This window comes from Numenius arquata, chromosome 14, assembly GCF_964106895.1.
Source record: "Numenius arquata chromosome 14, bNumArq3.hap1.1, whole genome shotgun sequence".
NCBI lineage: Eukaryota > Metazoa > Chordata > Aves > Charadriiformes > Scolopacidae > Numenius > Numenius arquata.
This window is the reverse complement of record NC_133589.1, coordinates 15,708,358-15,727,075: the sequence shown is the minus strand read 5'-3', so window position 1 is coordinate 15,727,075 and position 18,718 is coordinate 15,708,358. Positions and strand designations below refer to the sequence as shown.

At 38.9% G+C, this 18,718-nt stretch overlaps 1 protein-coding gene across 1 annotated transcript in view; it reads left to right on the top strand.

Annotated features, from left to right (window-relative positions):
- The window catches only part of KATNIP (katanin interacting protein), a 55,578-nt gene that overhangs the window by 1,209 nt on the left and 35,651 nt on the right, over positions 1 to 18,718 (top strand). The window contains exons 2-10 of the mRNA XM_074158447.1: positions 408 to 577; positions 4,949 to 5,031; positions 7,176 to 7,310; positions 9,321 to 9,582; positions 10,474 to 10,623; positions 12,700 to 12,863; positions 14,917 to 15,029; positions 15,476 to 15,590; positions 15,985 to 16,191. Of these exons, the coding sequence (XP_074014548.1) occupies positions 408 to 577; positions 4,949 to 5,031; positions 7,176 to 7,310; positions 9,321 to 9,582; positions 10,474 to 10,623; positions 12,700 to 12,863; positions 14,917 to 15,029; positions 15,476 to 15,590; positions 15,985 to 16,191 (1,399 nt within the window). The remainder of the gene's footprint in view (positions 1 to 407; positions 578 to 4,948; positions 5,032 to 7,175; positions 7,311 to 9,320; positions 9,583 to 10,473; positions 10,624 to 12,699; positions 12,864 to 14,916; positions 15,030 to 15,475; positions 15,591 to 15,984; positions 16,192 to 18,718) is intronic.

Genomic DNA, 18,718 nt, shown 5'->3' with positions numbered 1-18,718 from the left:
CCTCAAGTTTCAAAACACAAATAATCTTTTTTCTTTCTTATTTTTTTTCTTGACAAAAGCTCAATCGTTTTTAAGTTTTTTGGTATTCTAAGTAAAACTCTTAAATATTCTCAAGAAGAATGTTTAAATATACTAAATACCAAACAGAAAAAATAGTGTGAAATGAGAGAGAACAAGATAAAAACCTCAGAAGGGAGAGGCTTGGTGAAATTTCTTGTCACGGTGTGCGGGTGCTCATACCAGCATTACAGAACGGGAACAGGTCCTGGAAGCTAGATTCTGAAATTGTTGTTTGAACTATGAGCATGTTTTTTAGCTTTGTGTCATTGTGTGTCTTTGTCTTTATCGCTAATCTGACATCTGTATATGCTCTGTGTAATGACAAATTATTATCCTTTCTACTTCAGGCTACTGAGACGTTTAAAAAGAAAGGATCCCATACAAATCAAACTGGAGCAGTTAGAACAAGGATTTTCTCTGTATCTGAATGGAGCTAATTCAGAGTTGAGAAATTACCGCAAAAAAATCAATTCACGTGGCTCCCTTAAGAATGAGACAAAGATCACCAGGACAAATGGTGAGTTATGTGAGAATTTTACACAGGTTCTAGTCTAGAACTATTTTAAACATTTACTCCTGAGAGTTAAGTCAGTGGGTGAGGTTACTGGTCGGGCTGTGATAAGGAGACAGCAGCATTTGAGCTCGGTGGAATGAAATTCCATGGGATTCTCTCACCAGACTAATTAAGCTGGTGGTATGTAAGAAATGGTCTCTGCAACAGCCCATCAATTTCTTAGTTGATCCCTAACTAATTCCAAAGTTTAATTTCCTCGCCTCTCCATCTGTTAAACAGTTATAACTAAAACTAGAAGATTAGAAATGTACATAAATTATCAGTGTAAAATAACGATATACCTTTGTCTGATACATAACACAGTTAATAGGCTTTAAAAATCTGATGAACTTTAATGGTATCTAAGTCTGGTGTCCTGTAGACAAATGATGTTTTATGACAGACTATAATCAAATTATATCCAGTAATAGCTGCATTAAGGTCATAAATTATGCTTAAGTTGTAATAGTCATCTTAAAAAGACAGCTAATCTTTATTTAAATATTTTAAGTAAAGAATTTTTTTCCATTTTCTGCAAGTGATTATCTGGCTTTATTTAAAAATGTGTGGTTTATTTCTAATTTAATTCTGTCAGTCATAGAGAGCAATGTAGTGACAGGAATAATTTTGCATGTATGAAGGTATAAAGTGTGAGCTTACTGGCCTTCTAATCTATTTAGCATAATGAAAATAAAGTTGATTTCACTAAATCCCTGTGTAAAGCACTTTACCAACCTTAGTCTGTTATCCTCATGCTTCCTACAACCTGTCTCTTAGAGTTTATCTTTTTAATCTCTTGCTGTGTAGATAGTTTTTCACTTAAAAATGAAGACAAAGAGTTTAAAAGGTTACTTAATATTAGAATTTATTATGATTGAAGTGTATTAATCTCAACAATTCCAGAAACTAACTTTTCTTTCAGTAACCTTGACTCTAACTTTGATCTCTTTTGTCTCTGTTTTCCTGCTACACTGGGTACACACTATTTGTTTTCAAATTTAAGTGTGTTCAGGCTTAGCTGTCTGCTGTATAATTTCTTGCAGGTTATATGGGATGGTGGTGGGGAATCAGCTGGTCACCTACCTTCACTGTTCTATATGAAAGTAAAAACTTGTGTGTAAGGAGGCAAAAAAGCTCGTGTTCTTGGATATTGGAAAAAGAAGGAAATTGTGTTCTCTGTCACCCTGGGATGACATACCTTTAGGTAGCTAAAGAGGGTGTAAAGCAACGTCTTTGACTTTTTGGTCCCAACATTGTACAGGGATATTGTGGCAGCAGCTGTAACAGAACTCTGTCAAGAGAAATTTCCTCGAAAAGTTTGTTGTGCAGCTGTTATCTCTAAGCTTTACCGGAGGTGTTTATTTTTATGGTTGCTTAATGCCATTTGATTCAGTTAGGATAGAACACTCCAGCTTGTCTTAGGGACACTTGAAGAATCCAGTGGCAGTCTCTGTTCCTTCCCTCAGCTCCATCAACTCGGAGACAGTAGTGTTATTTCTGCAGAAGAGAACTCAGTGTTTTGCTGTTTCTTAGCTTTCTGATGCTGTTATTTTAAATGTGTAACTGCAGTGAAAGATACTGACTGAATCATCATCCTGTCATTTTTCTTCTTCCATTTGATTTTACCACTGGAGTCCAGAGTGGGAGTCATTGGTGATCTGTATAAGCTTCTTGCCTGGGGGTAGTACCCTAGCAATTTTGTGGTCTGTTTCATTTCTAGGCATTTCCTCTCAATGATTGAATATGATTTTACTTACAGAAAGGATTTCTAGCTGAGATACAGCACTGAATTTTCTTCCCTATCCATCTCCCATGAGAGTTATTACATCATTTATTACTTCTAAAGCATCCATCTATGGGATTGGTCTTCACTGAAAAATTAGGATTGTGTGATACTTAATAATGCAGAATGGGCACAAATCCCTCTTTGTGGTTCCTGAAAGTGTCATCGTAAATCTTTTTGTCTGGACTATTTTCTTTGTCTGTGTACCCTAGGAGTAATTAATGATAATAGTGATTGATAAACTTTTAACACTTAGGCTTGGAAAATGAATTTAAAGTAAATGATGGACTTATAAGGCGGTGAAGCTGGTATACTCTAGGTATACTCTCTAGGTAAACTGTCATTTCTTAGGGTGCAGAACCCAGACGTAGTTTCACAACCGTGTATGTACTTCAGTGAATGTCAGCGTGGTCACAAAGACGTGGCTTAAGGCCAGCACGGCATCTCCTTTGATTATGACAAATATATTGGTGGTGTGCTACTTAGTTTTTGGCTGCTAGAATAGGCACGGTCAGCTCAAGTCTTCGAGGGAATGACACCAGTGGATCTATTTTGTGTGCTGAAACAAGTAGTCGTTGATATTCACATCCCATCCATGCTGTGAGAAGGAAGTTTTTGTTCTGAAGTAACGTTTGTAGCACAGACAACTAGCTCAGCTCCATCAGCTTCTGCCTGGGATTTGAACTACTATTTTTCCTGGTTTAGAGAGACCTGGTCGCATAAATCCAATCACAAACCACTCAAACAATTCTGAGAACCAAATACTCAGCAGTGGTAGCGTGAGTGCCTGTCCCCTTTCCCTACTTACATTTATAGCACACACGAGTGACATTCTGGGCAGTTGCTTAGAAGAGATGGATTTCTTAGGAAGTGAAAGATGCTTCCAGTTCTGCCCCAAAGCAGTAACTGAATCAGACCACACTTCCAGGATTGTAATCTTGGGACAGTTCACCCTCAGTGCCGGAAGAGCCCCGTAGCAATCAGCACCAATGCTAATGACTGCAAAGTATTTCTGGAGTTATTTAGGAATAGCAGAATGGACTAGCAGGAGCTCTAGGTGGAAGGGCTGTTTTTTTTTTCCTTGGAGCAGTCCATTCTTTTTCCCCTCCACTCTTAGTCCTGTTTCAGGCCTAAAAGACACTGTGCTGAAGCAAGAACAACATCTGGTTCTTCTTGCTCTCTAATTTTATGATCACTCTAAATTGATATAACCGTGCACTCTTCGCCCAAGAACGGTCCTACCCTGTGTCCTCTCCTACCCACTTGTACCAGCATTTTGCAATCTCATGGTGAACCAGATTGCACAAGTGACTGCAATTAAAAGTAATCTTCCTTTTTTGTTTTTCCTCGGTTAAAACTTGCCCATAACAATTCTCTGAACAGTTCACTGCACAGGTGCATGTGGTGTTGTCCAACCCAAAAAAGAAAATGTGGTATTGAGAGCCGTAATGAGCAACCTGATCTAATTTTGAGGTAAACCCTGCTTTGAATGGAAGCTGGACTAGGTGACCTCCAGGGATTCCTTCCAAACTAAATCTTTCTGTGATTCTGTGACCTTTGTAGGACGACTGCTTCTTTTATTGGTAGTGCCGGTTTCTGTTGGCTTAGGGTGACCATTAAATTATGGCTTACAGAAAAAAGGTTTTGCATCAGCTGTTTTTCTCCACTGAGAAGAAATGGAAGCTGTAAATCTGTCTTGGACATGGGAAATGAGATGCTTTTATTTAGGATGCTATTGAGAGTGTTGGTGATGTCCTTGCTACATTAAGGATGCTGATGCGACCTGCAAGATGTTTGTCTCTTTGTCTCAATCAAAGCACCTTCTCAAAAATTCACTGTCCCACTGTAATTTGGGACCATTTCCAGCACAGGAACCCATAGTTCTGCTTGACCATACACAGAATTTTTACAGAAGTTCAGGAACCAACTCTTCCTTGCCTTAGAAATGAAGGAAAATGATTGTTTGTCTTTTATCTATGACTTGTACATGAAGAATCCTTCTCTGCACAGTATGTTAAATACCTAATACATTCAGTTTAATCTGCCAATACCTTATGGTTCCTTGGTTTGAGAGTAAATACACATAATTCTTTTGTAAACCCAGCATATCACCTGTTGTTCATCGGGACCCTGTCTATCAGAGTCTGCCTCCAGTACTATGGGTTCTGAGCTCAGCTGGCTTCCTAAGGCAGCCTGCTTGTTAGGAGTTAGAATGATGTGTGCCCCTACCCTAGAACATATATCTATACTTTCATATCAATGAATGTGGAGCTTCACTTGCAGTTAAGCTAATGTACTTTAGAAAAATTTATTCTCTTGAATACACATGATGATGACTGTCCCCAAAGAGGTTCAAAACTCCTGCTACTAATACACAACTAGCCAGTATCTCAAGTGGAATGCCTTTGATACCATTCACATGTCAAAGACTTTCTCTTCTGTCCTCATCCGGGGAGAGGAGAAAAAAAAAAAAAGCAAACTGAGGTGTATATTGTCAAATACTGTACTTCTATTTTCTGTCTTCTAATTCTCGTCTCTCTGTTCTGAAAAAGCAGCCCAGCTAGAAGAGAGTGAGTTGCAAGAATGCAGCACACAGACTGCACCAAGCAAGATGCAACGCAGAGCTTGGCTTCAGGTAAGAAACAGTTAGAATGAATGCATCATTGTACTAATTCTTAGATCGTAAGTAATTTTAAGGCAAATTGGTTGCAACTAGTAGACAGTGGGCAGCTGGGACTCTCATAGAATCTGAGTCTTGATTTGGTCTGGGCACTGAGTGACGATGTGAAATGATACCCTGACCAATTTCTTGTCTGCTTTGAAGCCTGAAGAGGCAAATCTCATTGAAAGGGTCCAGATTCAGTGACATCCATCACGGAAACTTTTGTAGCCTTGACATGATTGGCTCAGTCTGTCCTCCAGCAGAATAGCTGTTGCTTGACATCTTTGATGGGAAGCCTAGGGAGCTTATCCAGTGCAAAGCATGGAAAATCTCATTTTGGAGATACAGCCCTGCCTGTCACTGCTTTCCTCCACCCTGCAATAGAATTAAGGGACACAGACGTGTAATTTTTATAGCTTGAGTTATAATCTGTGACAGATTCTCATAGATCAGAAGAGAGGAAAATGCATATAGATAATAAAAATAATCTGGCCTATAAGAAATTTGGAGCCATTAGCTGCATAGTTGTGGGTTCACTGGAGAAACCTCAATGACTTTTTTTTTTCTCCTGGCCTAAAGAAGGATCTGACTTACCCTTGTCAAGGAGTATGACTTAATTAACAGAACAAATGTGAATTCTGAGCAACTGAGACATGTCACCCAAATAATTACCCTACTTGACTAGGAATTGCCCTGGCTGGATGTCCAGTCTGTGCTTGAGTGACTGGGGATCAGGTGTCTGTGTCACTGTGGATCATGTCATGCAGGTTCTCTTTTTGTTTCTTTCAGCAAATATTGCACATCCAAGTTTTAAGGCTGCATTACTTTATTTCTTCTCCTTCCTGCTTAGTTGAATTAATGTTCTCAGCTGTTATTTCTCTCAGTAAATCACTGCTTACGTACTGGCCTGTCACAACTTGTTTGCTAAATTTGCCAAATGTGTGGCTCGTCATAACCCACCTCATTCTGATCACAAGAGCCAGATGAAGGAGGAGGTATCTCCTCTTGCCTGGATTGGAAAGTTAGCCAAATGTAGGTAGCTGTACTGCTTAAAACAAGCTACTACTTAAGACTACCTTAGAATGATACCTAAAATCTTTTATCCAATTGGATGGGAGGGTAGCAGATTTATAGTATCTTAATAAAAAACTGGAATTATTTAGCTAAGGAAATGTGCAACCACTGAATAAGATTAAGGTTGTGCCAGACAGCAGTTTACTTCCCTGGTAATTTTTCCCTGTGGGTTTTTTGGCTAGAGGACCTAGAAATTCATGTTCAAAACTGTCCAACTTAGGCTGTGCTGAGGTGTGCTATGAGGCCTGAAGATAGACTCATTGAAAGAACACCCTCTATCCAAAGCCAGGTTGCCTTAGGATATTCTATCTGGGACATCTCTGCTCCTGGTGCTTCCAAAATGGCAGAGGAGTGCATGAACACCAGATAATTAAGTAATGAGTGACCCACATAAGGGACGACAATTCCTTCTCACCTTCTCAGCCTGTCTTTCTTAAAGAGCCTGTGCCTGTATCTATATATTGCCGCACTCCAGTTTGGTGAGCTATCCCACCATATCTCTGCAATCTCGGTGAGGTCATAGCCTTGTAACGAGATACAAGCTTCTAACTCCTCGTGTTTGTTCCCCATGTGTTCTCTGTTTATGTAAATGAATTTCACAGATGCATTTCAGGGGATGCTGATTCCCCAGAAGCTTGAGAGCTTTTGCCATAAGGTTGTTCCACCAGCACTTCTTGCCTGGGCTTTAAGTGATTGCACTTCAGCTGTTTTGTTGATTGTTGTATCCCTCCTACTACTGTTTTTTTTCACTTCCCTGGTGAGGTGAGGGGGTGAACCCACTCACTTTGATGCCAAACACCTGATGCATGCTGGGCCTCACCCACTCTGGGGATCACAGCAGCAGGTGGGGAGTTTGACTTGAGCAGTTAAACCAGAATGCAGGTGCCCAAAGGTGAGCTCAGAGAGGACAGAAACCTGCTATGGAACAGAAGGGAAAAAGGTTGCTTGATCTAGATATTGGTGTGTAAAATGTGCTGATTATTCTTTTTGTACAGCTGATAGCACAAAAGATGTCTAATTTCTTTGAATGCTTCTTTTAACAGAAAACTGTGGAGATTAAAACAGAACGGGGCGCTAAACTCTGCATTAAACCTCCTCTTGACTACTCTGAGGATTTTGAACCTTATGAAAGCTTGAGCGTGGAGACGAACGGTGATGATCCTCTCCCTTGCACCCAGGTACAATTGGTGGTTGCCTTCTATTATTGTTCATGGTGGTGTCAATTGAAATGTAAACAGGCCCAGGTATCAGCCCTGACTAGAGCATGCAGACCCAGTATGTAGTGTTTCTTTCACTAGAGGATTTCACATTGATGAGACGTGACACAAGGAAGGAAAAAATGAGAAGAAAAACTACTTTGCAGATCTTATCTCAGTCAACAATGCTGTAACGTGTTCAGTCCTAATTCAAAGAGGTCTGTGCTGGATAGAACCAGGGTATTTCATGCAAGGAGACTCAGTTCACTTAATGGGTGTCCACATGAACGTTTCTCTTGGCTGTCAGGTTAGAGAAAGCTTAAGCAACAACTTTTTCTGAGTTTAGGTTAATTTTTGAATTATCCTGCTAAAATTGCTGCATGTCATTGTTTTACCTAACAGAAGTCAGAGTAAAGTTTTAAAAATATTATAATCAATACAGTTGTTTTCTGTCAAGGGTTGTTATTGTATTGACTCCTTTGGCAGTTCAGCTTTCCATTTGGTCACTAATCGCAGTTTGTTCTAGCACACTTCACAAATGTCCTGTCATTAAAAAAATGAATAAATGAACAAAAAAGTATGAATATTTTTCTGCCTAACCAATTAATGACATCAGTAAAGCTCTTCTGGGTAGTGGAGTAGTGTCTACATATGAATTTGTTTTCAGTTCTCACCACTGACATCAGACAAACTTCCCAAGCGTATTTCTGAGCTTGCATCTTTCTACCTTTCCTGTATTGCTTTTGAGACTATGATTTGTTTTTACTCTACAAACCAGTAACTTTTTTACAGAGATGGATATTTATAATCATTTATGTGTAAGTAGTAAGCTAATAATTTTAAACCAATACCGCACTTTTCTTCCTGAAGCTATAATTTGTTTTCTTGAATGTCTTGTTAAAATGAGGTTTCAAACTAAAAGAAAGCCTGTACGATTCCCTGTCAGATGGCTAGAAATATTAGTCTTGACTGTTGTAAAGACATGCTCAATATCAAGCCTCAGGTTGCTTATAGACCTTCTTTTTAACCTAAGTTTGCCTGCTCTTTGTAATATGTTTCTGTCAACATGGATTTCCTAATGAGTGTAATCTGTAGCAGAAGAGCAGTTTGAAGCTTTCATTTGCAAACTGCACATACGCTGTCACAGTTCGTTTGTACCTAAGATAGCTTCAGGTTTTCATTTCACGCGTACAGTTTGCTTACCTATCCTTATCTCAAAACTCTAATACCAACGAAGTAGGAAAAAAAAGAGCATTTAAGATAGGCAAGGTCTTTTCTTTTTGCATTTGTAAAAACACAAGGCTCTCCAGCATAATCTATGCTGTTTATGGCACATGCTGAGAGAGGCAGGGCAGTTCTGTCCACAGTAAATTTCAAAATAGATTAGTTTTTATATAAAATCCTGCTACAGTGTGTCCACTTAAAAAGATCTGTACAAACTGGAAGCTTAGTCCATTAGACCACAACTCTTTTCTACTGTTTCTGAAGTACAGATGTTTACAAGACAGGACTATTATCTATCTAATTGCTTATAAAGAAGTTGGTATTCTGTTAGCTTTGCAGTCTTGTGAAGGCATTTGGAAAATCTGGATTGCAGCTTGTCTTCAGATAGCAAACCTAACTGTGTGAGACTGTGAAAATATATTCCCTTGCCCTTTCCGTTACTTACCTCCTGTTTGTAGCTCGTTCCTAAAAATTGGGTTTGCACGTAAAAATTCCTTGGCCTACAGAACTGATGAGAAGGAACAAAGGAGTTGTGTGATGATTTTTCCTTACAAGAAAAATCTTGTAAAGATTTTGTAAGAAAAATTCTTTACTCCTCATCAGAGGAGTGAAGACACAACAGAGGAATGTGAATATTTTGAGCTGCATCATGGCTCTGAGTTCATGAAAAGATTTTTCTTTCTCCTATGGGAGGAAGAGGCAGCCACATTGGTTTATTTTGAAATACATGTTTGAGCTTTTCTGACAAATCTCTTTGAATTGTACCAGGAATTGAGAAGAAGCTTGCAACTCAGTGTAGAAGAGAAAAGGGTGGAAGAAACCTCTCTTAGTGATGATTATGACTCTGTTGAAGAGGATGTGTTTTCAGAGCCATCTCCCACTGAGGAAACAATCACAAGCTTTGGAGGCCTCCAGTTGCATAGTGGTAGATCATTGCAGAAAGAAGCTTCTGAACATCAGGATGCTGGGAGATGCTCTAGCCTTGATTCTGGTGCCCTTACTGTGTTGGAGTTCAACCAGGATCAAAGTAGTAAGTCTCTGTGTATTATGCACTACTACAGTACTGTAATAATCCTTGGAGATCATTACTTTTAAGGGAATTGCTGCTGGTTAATCGTTAATGGTTACTCCATATTCTCAGGAGTTTTCATGCTCTTCTGCAAACTTCTTGTTTTAATCTCCTGATTTGGAAGACTTGATCCTCTTAGTACTAGGTTAAGAAATGTTTTTGGTTTTTTTCTTTGCAGAGACGAAGATATAGCTGTGGTTAACCCATTTGCACCATCAGGCCTCGACAGTTGAACTAAGATTGTCTCAAACTGTCTGTGAGATTTCTCAAGAGATTATTATTATTATTATTTTAATATATTTTTGAACTGTTTTTGCAGTAACCCAGGCAGCCAAATTTTCCCAGTCTCAGCTTCCTCTATTTCCCATCCTGGGTGCTGGATACCTGTCGTCATAGCACCTGCTATTCATCTCTGATGAAAAATTTATTAATTTGAGAAAACAAATCTGTCTGGCTCTGTGCCACTTATTTTTGTCAGGTCTTCTTTGGAAGCCTCCGATGTCTCAATGGTATAACGATGTTAATAAGTGACTTGGGACTTCATTTTTATTTTTGCTTTTCTTGACAGTAAGGCAGGTGGTACTAATGTGATATATTGGTACCTTATGATGATATATTTTATTTTGTTTCACAAAGTCAGTGCAAGCCATGCATATAGATTCTATCATTCTATATGTACTTCTACACCAATAGGACAGTATCAGTGAAAGGGAGGTAGGATGGCGGTTGTCACTTTGCCAGCATAATTAAAGCAGCGAAATTTTAACAGTTAAGACCCAATCAGTTTTCCCTGGCTAGGTGCTCCTAAATAGCTCTGAAGTTGATTATTTCTGTTCCCTTATTATCTTGCAGATGTGAAGCCACTACGAGTTCTCTCGGCAAAAAGAAAAGATAATGCTGAAAAGTACATTCCTGTCAGACCAGTTGTGGTAAAAAATAAAATCACTCGGCCGCTCTCTGCTGAGTTCTTGCAGCAGGAAAGACATGAAAGAGTTTGTTCTAGTAAGAAATAAGATTATCTAATGTCAATAAGGAGAGTTTTCATATTTTTTCCTCTCTGGTTCGGCTGTAATTTCAGCACACATCTGTCATTATGTGATTTTTCTTAGCTGTTGTACTTTTTTTTGGTGGGGTGGTGGGTAGGCTTTTTGTTGTTTTTACCACCTCTAGCATTTTGACTTAAGTAGAATTGCGGGAAAGTCCAGAGCCTGTATACTTTAGTCTTCTGCTACATCTTCTACCTTCTTCTACATCTACTGCCTTCCTTCTCTTTTGGCTTCCACAGAGTAAGGCTTTTTCCTCTCCCTTTCAGTCCTTGTTCTTGCTCTGTGTTTCCCACTTTGCTTTTGGAGATCTGTTCCCTATATTATTAACAGACACGTGTCTTCTCAAAATCAGCAATTGATGCTTTGGTGGAAGATTTTAATGCAATGCATTTATAGCAATAAAGGCATCGTTTTCCACAGCACAGCAAAACTAGCTCTGCTGCTTGGGACTGTACTTGAATCACACCTTGAACACTGCAGATCGGTCTCTAGTGCCAGGCAGATATGCCAGTATCTAGGACCATACTGGAAAATGGTTTTCCTGGACTGGAGAACACCATTTTGAAGGCACTGCTGCTTATTCTAGAAATCTGCTGCTAAGGTGTGGTCTTTCCTGGGCTGAAAAACCCAAACCAAACCCCAAGTCTAGTGGCTGAAATCATGGCTGCAGTTGCTATTTCAGTACAGTCCTTAATTGAACAAGTCAAACTGAGTTTTGAGACTTAGCATACCCTGTGGTTAAGATGCTCTTCAAAAAAGCAATATCCCGATGTGTCCCAAGAAAGCAGTAAAGCTAATGGTTTTGAAAAGTTAAAGTATTAGTTTCTTAACTGGCAACAAACCAAATTGAGGAAAAGAAACTAATTCTTTTTGGCTTCAGAATAAATCCTATTGTAGCTACTGAGACCCTCACCCACCATCTGTCTGAGCAGATGCTCGCTTTGACGGCTTTCCAAAGATGTGTGTAGCATTTTCTCAGGTTATAACAGTGCTTGTTAGAACTGTTTCTGTCCATCTACCACTTTAAATCCTTAAATGAATTTATTTTCAGGAGGATGGTATAGTGCAGAAAAATAAAAAGGACTTTATTCTGTTCTCTGTATTTGCAGAGATGACTAATGCTTGTTGAAAGTTTTTATGAGCACAGACGGCACAGGGCTTAAAGAGTGTGAATGCAGGCAAATCTCTGTTCAGTTTTAACTTGCTGTCTTTTCAAGGTAGACTTCATGTCACAAGCATCTACTGCTATTTTACTCTCCTGCTTAGTAAACCTCACTGCAGCGGTATGAGCACGCTTTCATAGCAGCGTGTTCTTCAATATTTTCCCTTGATCTAAATGTCTGTACAACTTTGGTCTCTTTTCTTCCCTTGACTTTTGAAGTCCTTCAGTGCTTCTCCTTTGAATATAACCACTGTGCTTCTGTTTTAGTTCAATCTCATCCTCTATTGTTAAATTTTATTTCCTTTCTTTTAAACCTGTTTATAGGCTGTGACATTTCTGTTTCTCCGTGATGTTTGGGAAGATTGGAATGCGTATGGGCATTTTGATGACTACTTAAGTGATAAGGTCATTTATTTTGTCTTGCAAGTAGCAACTCCTGACTCCCCTTGTTTTGCTAGAAGTCTCTGGGGATTCCTCCAAAATAGCTGAACACCCCAGTTACATTGAAAAATTCTGGTGTGCTGAAATTATATATACTTCTTTTTCAATGAACTGTTACAAGGCGTTTCTATTAAATTCTGGAACAAAGCAAGTACAAAAAAATCTTAAAGCATAAAAATTATGTTTCTCATTTGTCAGTATTCCTCCTCTTACTATACTGTTTTAGGTGTTGTCTAAAGTAGATGTGACCTGGAATCTTAATTTAAAAACAAATTGGAGCAATTCGGCCTCGCTTAGGATGGTTACAGACTACTAGCAAAGCCCCGTGTCAGTAACTGAATCGGATGTTTCAGATGTTTGCTGTTGTCACGTCCCATACTTGTATGTCCAGTCAAATGAATGAATGTTCCTTCTTTCTTTTGGCGGCAGGACCATTCAGTCGTCCAGAAAGACCACTTTCAGCAACTCGAAAGAACGTGTGTGAGAAGGATCCTGATTTCTCGGTTTCAGCTGTAGTTAAAGCAATGCAAATGGAAAATGAAGTCTTGCAGAGAGATCTGCAAAGGCAGGCGGTTTTCACAAGCCCTCAAAAGGTACAACAGAATACAGGAGAGGGCTGTTTGATCAAGTAGCAAACCCCCCTTGAATTACAATCTCTCTTATACGTTGGGATTGTGTGTGAATGAATGGTGATGCCTCTTAAGTGCAATTGAATTTGTATTATTTTTCCATAGGGTGGTTTTCTTTAATCTGCTTCCTCAGGATAGCATCCTACAGCACTCTCTTGATTTCAGGGATCGCTGCATGACTGATAGACCAAGCAAATGATATGTCTGTACAGTCAAATGCACAGCTGCAGGCCCAGTTGAACCATTTTCACTCTGGAAGCTTCTTAAGAAAGATAATGTGTGATTTCCATACCAATAAATCCTACCTTTCTACTGGACTCATTAATATGGGTGCTGTTCCCTGTTAATCCATGCTCTGCTTTTGGAGACTACTAGCTAGCTCTTAGTGAGGAGGAGCTAGCCTGGGTTTTCTGCACCAATGGGTGTACGTCTCTTATCTCCAACAACCATGTTTAAAAGCAATTAAAAGCTCATACATAAGGAAATCTGCAAAAATCCATTCCCTTCTGATTCAGGTCAAACCATTATTTCTTCTTAAGTTAAAGAATAAGGAGGTTTGTGTTGACAATCCTAGCTAAACTTTGAGCATAACCAATAATCCAGTTCTCTTAACAGAAAGAAAGTACTTAAAGAAATTTGAGCATAAACTGAAATTTAGAAAACTGTCACAGACAGTGTTTGTGGACTCAAAGACTGCTTCCAGTTTGGTGTTTAGGAGAGTCATTTTTATAGGAAGGAAAAGAGAGATGCCTAGACATTCTTGGAGTTACTCTTTTGAATTCTGAGAGACAGCTGACTACTTTAAGCGAAGCTGCTGCTCCCTGAAGTTGTGAGTTGATGCTATGATGAATATGTATCCACTGCCATCACTCAGCCAACACTAGGTTTCTGGGGAGTTTGGGTTAGGAGCAAAGGTGAAAATGTTCTTTTACTATAGGTAAGTACTTTACATATGATTTCACCATCTATGTCAACTTTTCAATCTTATTCCTCTTAGTTTTGAGATATTTATAGCTATTTATATGATTGAGAGAACAAATTCCATTGAATATTCTCACATAATGTATCTTACTGCTAATATTAGGGCTTATTTTAATATTGTTGTGCCTAAATGAAAAATAATGAAATAATACTTAAAATAGATGTAATTTTACCCTGGCAGTTGAGATGGACTTTCAAAAACCCACTGTGAGTTCTCAGTCTTAAAGCTGACCTAAATGATCTTCCAGAAGTAATTTAACTTTGCAATTAAGGGATTGTGGAACTTGGCCTTTGATATTTAAATATATAACAATGCAGCATTTTTAATACTAAAAAAGTAATTAACTTCTAAGCATTTTAAAGTTCTCCTACTCTTCAAAAATTATAGAAATGGAAGTGACCTAAGAAAAGAAGGACTGCCATTCCTCATCTGACTGGTTGTTCACTGTGCTGGGTGTTCTGTCTCTGACAAGCTACCAACGCATTTTTAGGAAAAATATCAAAGGGAGCAGGGTACACTTACAAAGTGGGGTACAGGCAGAGAAAGAGCCCATAACATTGTAAGAATCGCAGGACTTTCCCTCTGTTTTCTTTTAGATAGTCACTACTGAGAGTTCTAGATTTAAAACAATAAATCAAGATTTTATTCTAATGAACCTGAGCTTTTTGGGGGGTTTAAAGTCTCTATGATCCTTTTTTGGAGAAGGAGAAAGTCTAGGCAGACCTGTGCCAAAGCTTTGGCCAACTCTGAGTCTTACCAAATTATACAATGAGATTTCAGACATATACGTATATATTTTTAATAGTAATCAGAGAATGCTTTTACATTCATTTTCTTCTCCGTAGAATATCAAGCTCAGCTCTTTCATTGCAAATTAAAACCAGTTCTGTTAAGTGTGCTTTAACTCATTATGGAGTTACAGTTTAGCGGAGACCAGAGCTGGGCCTAAACTCTTATTTATTCCAGAGCTGCAGACTGATACTCATTATGTGGAGAATGATATGAATAAAACATGTTCATCTTTTTCTTACTTAGAAGAAATTTTCTGTGTCGTCTCTTGTTTCTGCGATGGCTGAACCTCCAGAAAAAAGCCAGACACGGACTGCAGTGACAAAAGCTGTTGAGAGAATTTGTCCTTTTGGAATCAGGTATATATATATTTCCTTTAAGGTTAGCTTCCTTTCCTGAGGAGGTATTTTCCAGTGCAACGTAGTGTAGTACCACTACACCTGATAACCTTTAGATACCTGAGACATCATGGAAGTAGTAGCAAATCAGGGAGAAGATTTCAGCCTTGGGGCCAGTATCTGTGACTGGGGAACTGCCAACCATCTCCCTCTGTTTGTCCTTATATCTCCTGAATATTGCTTTCTCAGGCTGCCTCAGAACCAGCTGAGAAGTGGAGCTCGGTGTTTCAACCAAACTCGGTGTGTCTAAAGGGGATGCTGCAACAGTTGTCATTCAGGATGGGGGTACATGGGATTCTGCCATGGGGTGTGTGGGTTCATCTCTTCACCTTTGCACCAACAAAACTATTTCTTAAAAATACAAGAATTATGAGCAAGTAACACATAGAAGAATATGTATGTTTCAGACAACAGAAGCAGCTTCTGAAAGCCCTTCCGGAGCCCGAGAGCCATTCTGCCTGTGCTAATGACATACTCCTGCCTGATGACAAACCTGAAGCAGATTCCACGCTGAGAGAGAAGGTTTGTGGGTATATGCACCATAACTGATGCTTCCCAGTATTACTGAAATCAAAGTACATTGAATAATCTGTATTCCACCGATTCTGCCCCACGTCAACTAATAAACCTATAGCAGGGTTCATCACCCTTCATCAGAATGACGAAGGAACCGGGCAAAGAACAGAGAGCTGGTTTATCTGTAGGCTTTGTAAGAGGCTGGTAAGTTCTATTCTCTTACCCTGCCGTAGATTTATTAGTTCATGTGGGGCAGAATTGGTGGAACCCTGAATGACTGAATGTCATCCAGATAGCCTTGAGTTTGCAAGCTTTTTCCTTCTGACTAACCAGGATTTATTTTGTTCCACATTTTATTGTTTTGCCACTTACGTTTATACCATATTTCATTTCAATCCAGATGACAACCAGTGTGGAAGTACGTGATGCCATTTATGTGACCATGGAACTTCTTTCTAACTGGGGAAATCCAATAAACGTGGGCCTGAGCGAGGTGGAATTCTTTGATTTATGCAACGAAAAGATATTTGTGTCTCCTCATGATGTGGACATTCGAAATGCTGACAACCCAGGGAATTTGTGCTGCTTGGTCAATAAGAACTTAAATGTAAGACAGCTTAGTCCTGGATGTGACAATTTCTCATTATAATAATTCTTTAATATTCCATCACTAGGTTTTTGTTTAGAAACATGATTGCATTTTGAACCTGACTTGCATAACAAGTTATGCATAACATTATTTATAATAATAAATAATTTATGCATTTTTTTAATTAAGAAATTCAGATTTCCTGTCCAAGATGTTGGTATTTGGTTATAATTTTGTTTTAGGACAGGTTTTGATTAATTTGCCTGACAATTAACTGAGCAACTGGAAGGAGGCAGCTTAGCTCTGCCTCCTTTCATATGAACTCTGTGGTATTGTCTTGGATGGGAGAACACATTCATTTTTTAATGTACTGTAATATAATCATAATAACCATAGAACAAGATCACAAAACTTTAAGGACAGGGAATTTTACATTTTTACAGTATGTCTGCTGATTAACTTAAGTAATTCTTGTGATCTAAAGGTGTGGGAGCTTCACTGCTAACTTCTTCCAGTTGCTTAATATGAATTTAAGTACACTTAAGAAGGAAACGTACTTATTTTCTCCTGTCCCTTGTTATCCTTTAACCTAGGGAAGGATCATGAAAGAATAAGAATGCATAGGTAGGTAGTTTTGAAGAAGGGATTAAGAAAAATGTGTGATGTGATAAAAGTATTTCATGGCTCTTCTGCGAGATAAGACGAGAAGTAGGTGCTCGTACTGAAGACAGTGGACAGAGGGCAGTAACTGGGGTGAAATCCTGATCCAAATGTCCATAGCCCCTCATACAGCCATCATTTCATTTGTGCTGCACGTTCACTGTATGTCCTTCGTCTCCATGGGCCTCCAGAGATAGGATTCTAGGGAAAATTACTAGGATTTTAGTGCGGTGAGGACACTAAATGACTTAGAATTTATATTTTTTTAATAGACTAACTTATTTCATGCTAGTGATACTTTTCTGCTTGCAGAGTGAATGAGAATAGAAGAGGGCAAATACGGGTTATTTTGAAATTTAGTTGAAACTCAGTATGGAGTATTATTTCCAGACAAATATTTTTATTTGAAACATCTTTCTTACTCTATCCTGAAATTTGTCTTTTGGGTGTCATAAATACCTGTTTTCCTTCATAGGCTGCAGATAACAGCAGTAGTAGTAGTGACTCTTGGATTTTCTAGATAATTATAAATTATGTAGTAATATATTCATTAATCCTTTATAAACCTGTTATTCTCAGCATTTCTCATATATTTCTGTATCCCATTATTCTTAAGTAATGAGCTTTTATATTTTGTGGATTAATATATTCCTTTGATTTGTGGCACTGTAATCTCTCTTGAAGCTGGAAAGGGATTGCATCAGAGAAGATGCAACCTGGAGAGGGAGTATGGCCTTAGAATGCAATAACTGAACTGCAGCTTCCTTCGGAAGTCAAACCAGCATTTCCAGTCTGTGTACGTTTCAGACCGTACAGGAAAGGTTTTGGGTGTATTAGAAAAAAGCCAAGAAATTAAAGAATCTCTAAGCAACTAATATCTTCAACAGAATGAAAACTAATGTAAAAATTTACTTTGTGGAAAACCCACTTTGCTACGGTTAAAACACTTCCACTTGAGGGGGGACCTCATTGCCCTCTACAACTACCTGAAAGGAGGGTGTAGAGAGGTGGGTGTTGGCCTCTTCTCCCAAGGGAATGATGACAGGACCAGAGGAAATGGTCTGAAGTTGGGGCAGGGGAGGATTAGATGAGATATTAGGAAGAATTACTTTACTGAGAGAGTGGTCAGGCACTGGAACGGCCTGCCCAGGGAGGTGGTGGAGTTGCCATCCCTGGAGGTATTTAAGAAATGTGTAGACGTGGCACTTCAGGGCGTGCTCTAGTGCCCGAAATTGTTGGGTTGTGTCTGTTTGTGGGTGGGTGTGGTGTGGGGTTGGGGGTGTTTGTTTTGTGTGATTCTTGTTTTTGTTTTGTTTTTTGGTGTTTGGTCTTTTGTTGGTTTGTGGTTTTGTTGTTTTTTTTTTTTTTTTTGTGGTTGGACTCGATGATCTCAAAGGTCCCTTCCAAGCAAGAAGATTCTGTGATCTTTGATCATTTAGAGGACAGACATACTCTTACTGAAGATCACGGATTGTATTTATTTATTAGTTTGTTTATTAGCCTTGCAGACTTTTAAGAAGAACACTTAAATTGCATCCTCCCAGGTACTACGTGTTATGCTGTAAAAATAAAAAATGCTTGGCAGAGCATCAGGTGCTCTCAACTAAGGAAGTAGTGCCTGATGGGATATTATGCCTAATAAGACAGAGATTAGGCATTTCATTGAAAGTGTTTTCCTTAAACCTTTTTGATTCTGATATGCATATATATGTCTTTTAAACCTCATAATAACAAGGACAGGGAACTGTACTTCTAGAAATATCTAACAAAGGCATTTCTTTGCAGTGGTGAGCCCTCAGACTCGCATCGTTCCTCTTCACAGTGCTTAAGCCTTCCTTACTCTCTGTGGGGTGTACCTTCAGTGCCCACACAAACTGGTGTCTCA